Source organism: Austrofundulus limnaeus, unplaced genomic scaffold, assembly GCF_001266775.1.
Source record: "Austrofundulus limnaeus strain Quisiro unplaced genomic scaffold, Austrofundulus_limnaeus-1.0 Scaffold2397, whole genome shotgun sequence".
In the NCBI taxonomy this organism is placed as follows: Eukaryota; Metazoa; Chordata; class Actinopteri; order Cyprinodontiformes; family Rivulidae; genus Austrofundulus; species Austrofundulus limnaeus.
This window is the reverse complement of record NW_013954799.1, coordinates 21107-26199: the sequence shown is the minus strand read 5'-3', so window position 1 is coordinate 26199 and position 5093 is coordinate 21107. Positions and strand designations below refer to the sequence as shown.

Below are 5093 nucleotides of genomic sequence, written 5' to 3'. Positions count from 1 at the left end.
GAGACCTGATCCACAGAGTCCTGACTCACAGAGTCCTGTTCCACAGAGTCCTGACTCACAGAGACCTGATCCACAGAGTCCTGACTCACAGAGTCCTGTTCCACAGAGTCCTGACTCACAGAGACCTGATCCACAGAGTCCTGACCCACAGAGTCCTGATCCACAGAGACCTGATCCACAGATGTCTGACCCACAGAGACCTGACCCACAGAGACCTGACCCACAGAGACCTGATCCACAGATGTCTGACCCACAGAGACCTGACCCACAGAGACCTGACCCACAGAGACCTGACTCACAGAGTCCTGACCCACAGAGTCATGACCTACAGAGTCCTGACTCACAGAGTCCTGACCCACAGAGTCCTGACTCACAGAGTCCTGACTCACAGAGTCCTGACCCACAGAGTCCTGACCCACAGAGTCCTGACCCACAGAGACCTGACCCACAGAGACCTGACTCACAGAGTCCTGACCCACAGGGTCCTGACCCACAGAGTCCTGACCCACAGAGTCCTGACCCACAGAGTCCTGACCCACAGAGACCTGACCCACAGAGACCTGACCCACAGAGTCCTGACCCACAGAGTCCTGACCCACAGAGTCCTGACCCACAGAGACCTGACCCACAGAGTCCTGACCCACAGAGTCCTGACCCACAGAGTCCTGACTCACAGAGACCTGACCCACAGAGACCTGACCCACAGAGACCTGACCCACAGAGTCCTGACCCACAGAGACCTGACCCACAGAGTCAGATTAACCCTCTCTGAGGTGACAGGATTATTAATCTGTTCTGGGATTAACTGTAACTTAGCAAATTGTATTTTTTAGCATGAATGCTTCTTGTTGWATAGCTTTCAGCTGAAAGCAGCTGAAGTTAAGCTGCAGGTGTTAAACAGCTGAAGAGTTGATACCAGTTCAGTCTGAACAGCTGAAAGAACCCCCCCCATCAGAAACATAAGTTAGCTGAACTCAGCAGAAAGAAGCCGAAAAAGCAACAGCAATGTGACGTTAGCCTAGAAAGCCAACTTTAGCTGATAACAGCTGAATATTAGCTAAAACACAGCAGAACTGTAAGAAGCAGAAATAGCTGAAAGCAGAAAGAAAACAAAAAATTAAAACAGCTGCAGAATAGCAGAAAGAAGCAGAATTACAGCTGAAATAGCAGTAAAACAGCTAAAATGATCAGAAGTAGGTTAAAATAAAATAAACAGAATAAAGATGTAAGAGTCTGTAAAGATTTATAAACTTTTTGAAGGATTTTAGGGTGTTAAAAACAGCTCTCATCATTTTCCACATGAAAAAATGTGGCTGAAAAGTGAAACTAGCTGAAATAGTAAAAGTCACAGCTGAAGAGCTGAAGCCTGTGAAATGTTTAAAAACCATTAAATGGATTCCTTCACCAGGAACWCCTGAGGAACATGAAGGAGGTGAGAGGAGGTCAGCAGGAGCAGTGATCAGACCTGCAGCTGAATGGACAGGAGSTCCTCCTCACCAGTCAGCTGACTGACATGACTCCTGGTCCTGTCAGGAGCGACTCATGTGGGCCAGGTCCTGAACCACACCCAGAACCCAGTGGGACCTGTTTTCTCTTGGACCTGATGGACAGTGGACATGTTGAACCAGGAGGTTTGGAGTCAGAACTGTTGAACTCCACAAAGCTCTGACAGACTGATGCCTGGAGGAGGAGACTCCATCACTGCTTGTTTAAAGACAKGAAGTGTCTCCATCTGGTGGCTGAAAGGAGAAGTGCAGGTAGCAGTGTGACGTCAGCAGCTGCAACCAGAAGCCTCCTTTTAGCTGTTAGCTGCAGCTGAGGTCATAAAACATCAGTGTTGGTCTTTAACAACCAAAAAGACACACTCCTGTCTGAAAGACTTTAATCCAGCAGCTCACAGATTACAGCTACAGATTATCTGCAGTGCTGCCTGTCAGACTTTGTGCAGGGCGTCAACATGTCTGTGGAGGGACCCTCTGTGAGCGTTGGTGGTATAGTGGTTAGCATAGCTGCCTTCCAAGCAGTTGACCCGGGTTCGATTCCCGGCCAACGCAGCTGTTTTTTAACTTTAATTTGAAAGGTTTATAATGAAATGTTTTATATCTGACTGACATCAGTGGAGACGCTGCAGAGGGTAAAAATAGTTTTATTTCAAATTCTGTGAATAAATACCCACAGGTATGAAACTTTATATCTTTAAACAGATTTTCATTTATAACATTTATCTAAAGAAATCTGAAGAACCTGTTAAAAAATAAATGTAACGTGCAGAACCTCAAAGATTTACTCCAAACATTATTTACTTTTCATACATTTAGACTTCATATTATTTGTTCTTTACACATTTATAGGATTTAAGTCCAATGATTTTTTTTTCCAGTTCAAACAAACAAACAAACAAACAAACAAGTGCAACAAAACACAACAGGAGTAAACATGATGTCAATAAATAAAATGTTTCACATTCTGAACAGAAGAAATGATAAATGTTAGTAAATAATATCTGTAACTTTCCTCTGTCCTTATTGTTTGATGGTTTAATGTGACAAACAAACAAACAGAAAAACAAACAAACAGAAAAACAAACAAAAAGAAAAACAAACAAACAGAAAAACAAACAAACAGAAAAACAAACAAACACTCTTTGGTTCCGATCAGAAGTTTGTTCAGACATTTTAAAATAATTCACGATGTTTGTTTTTTTTAGCTGTTTTTAGCTGAATGATGTCGTGTTTCTCTGCTCAAATAAAACCTTTCACATTTCAAAATAAAACAGATAAAACAGATAAAACATAAAACAGATAAAACAGATAAAACATAAAACAGACGGTGCAGTCCTGAGGACCAACAACCAGATCCTGTCTACAGAAGAGAACTGCTTTCAGCTCATAAAAATATCGACTCCTGATCTTATAATTATGAGATAAGATGTTATAATTATATCTCATTATCTCATAATTATAACATCTTGTCTCATAATTCTGAGACCAGGAGTCTAATGTTTTTATTTGGTGAATGCAGTTCTCTTCCGAACCTTTCAGACCCKGAACCCGTTCCTGGAGAAGAACTGGGCTCTGGCGATGACGTCACTGGCGAAGTCCTGGGTTGGTGTCAGCAGGTCCAAGTCTTCAGGACCACCTCGAAGGTTTTCTATCCCGATCATGTACCCGACCAGAGCTCCTGGAACAGAAGGCTGACTTACAGGAGGCAGGACCCGTCTCTGGACCTGGACTTGAAGCAGGACTAAAGGAGGCGGTGCGTACCTTTCAGGTGCTGCTCGGGGGTCCAGGTGTTCTGGCGGATCCTGGTGGACTTGATGAGGTGGATCAGGTAGGTGGTCCCCTCGTCGATGTGCTCCCTGCTGWAAGGCTGGCCCTTGGCTGCGTGGTAGGCCTTGTTGATCTGCACCCAGAAGGACCGGGTCAGCTGGAGACCCCCAAACACACACACACACACCAGACCCCACAGACCTGCATGAGCCCGAAGCTGGACCCGTCGAACCCGAACCCGGTGTCCCTCAGGGCGGCTCCGGCCCGGGACTGTTTGGAGATGATGGCAGCGATCAGGGCAGGGTGGAAGTGGAGCCTGCAGGGGACAGAGTCCAAACGGGTCTGAGCTGAGACCCTGGATCCTGATCAGACCTGTGGAGTCCAGAGACTTACTGTCGTCCCACGTCCACGATGTCGTCCCTGTAGGTGGACATCCTCTGCAGGTCCTCCTCTGCCAGGTGGTGGGACGCTTTAACGCCCGACACTGAGGGGATCACAGGAGAACCCGGGTCAGCAAGACCCAAACCTSCAGCTAAAACCTAAAACTGCTCACTCACAGGGAGGCTTCAGCTGGTCCAGTTTGTTGGCCCGGATCGTGAGTTCAGAGGGTCCAGTTGTCCTCAGCTGGTCCAGGTTTCTGTATTCTGTAGCTGAAATTAGCAGCACAGTAGCTGAAGTTAGCAGCACAGTAGCTACAGTTAGCAGTACAGTAGCTGAAGTTAGCAGCACAGTAGCTACAGTTAGCAGCACAGTAGCTACAGTTAGTAGTACAGTAGTTGAAGCAGATGTTTTTCAGTAAATATGTCTGACCTGTTGTCTCAGTGGACCTTCGATCTGGAAGCCGAGGGTCTTTAAAAAGAAAACATGTCAGCAGGAGTCAGTTTGTAATAAAGACCCTCTGAGGGGTTAGGGGGTTTAGGTCCACTCACGTTCAGGTGGACCACCTTTCTGAGGTGAACTTCTTCCCTGGAATTCTGCAACATCTGAAGAACCCGGGTCAGATCAGAACCGAGTGGTCCCGCTGAGCTGAGAGGAAGAACTCACCTGTGTGTGAACCTGACAGCTGGTCCAGGATCCACCTCCGGTGTTTACAACAGATCAAAACTCCAAGGAGGACCAGGAGGACCAGGAAGACCGTCAGACTGATGAGGGCCCAATCAGAACCTTCTGGACCTGTGGGCCTGAAGTCGTCTTAAAAAAAAAAGTCAGTCATTTATTCTGAAATCCTGGGGCTTTTATTTTGTTAAAAATACACGAAGAACATTTTATGTTGGATGTTCTGGATTTTGTGTCTCCGAACCGGTGATTCGGATCTGGTTCTCCTTCCTCAGCTGCACCTCCGAAACCTCGGCTCTGCAGATAAACGTCATGTTTCCAGTATGACTTCCTGTTAACGAGAAAACTGATCAACCTGAGGTCATCTACAGCAGGTAAGATATTCACTGTTTTTTTACCACCTGAGGTCAAAGGTCATCTACAGCAGGTAAGATATTCACTGTTTTTTACAACCTGTGGTCAAAGGTCATCTACAGCAGGTAAGATATTTACTGTTTTTTACCACCTGAGGTCAAAGGTCATCTACAGCAGGTAAGATATTCACTGTTTTTTACAACCTGAGGTCAAAGGTCATCTACAGCAGGTAAGATATTCACTGTTTTTTACAACCTGAGGTCAAAGGTCATCTACAGCAGGTAAGATATTTACTGTTTTTTTACAACCTGAGGTCAAAGGTCATCTACAGCAGGTAAGATATTTACTGTTTTTTTACAACCTGAGGTCAAAGGTCATCTACAGCAGGTAAGATATTTACTGTTTTTTTTTACC

At 45.5% G+C, this 5093-nt stretch overlaps 1 protein-coding gene and 1 non-coding gene across 2 annotated transcripts in view; one reads left to right on the top strand and one right to left on the bottom strand.

Moving 5' to 3' along the window:
* Nucleotides 1-1982: 1982 nt before the first annotated feature.
* On the top strand, nt 1983-2054 carry trnag-ucc (transfer RNA glycine (anticodon UCC)). Its single transcript has one exon. It is a non-coding gene; the product is annotated as a tRNA-Gly (tRNA).
* A 696-nt stretch (nt 2055-2750) lies between these two features.
* Nucleotides 2751-5093, bottom strand: part of LOC106510919 (uncharacterized) — a 6640-nt gene continuing 4297 nt past the window's right edge. Inside the window, exons 5-13 of the mRNA XM_013999654.1 lie at nt 4570-4656; nt 4314-4460; nt 4199-4252; nt 4080-4118; nt 3827-3919; nt 3663-3753; nt 3471-3585; nt 3264-3402; nt 2751-3180 (exon numbers count right to left, since the gene is read on the bottom strand). Coding sequence (XP_013855108.1) covers nt 3038-3180; nt 3264-3402; nt 3471-3585; nt 3663-3753; nt 3827-3919; nt 4080-4118; nt 4199-4252; nt 4314-4460; nt 4570-4656 — 908 coding nt within the window. The 3' untranslated portion in view covers nt 2751-3037. The remainder of the gene's footprint in view (nt 3181-3263; nt 3403-3470; nt 3586-3662; nt 3754-3826; nt 3920-4079; nt 4119-4198; nt 4253-4313; nt 4461-4569; nt 4657-5093) is intronic.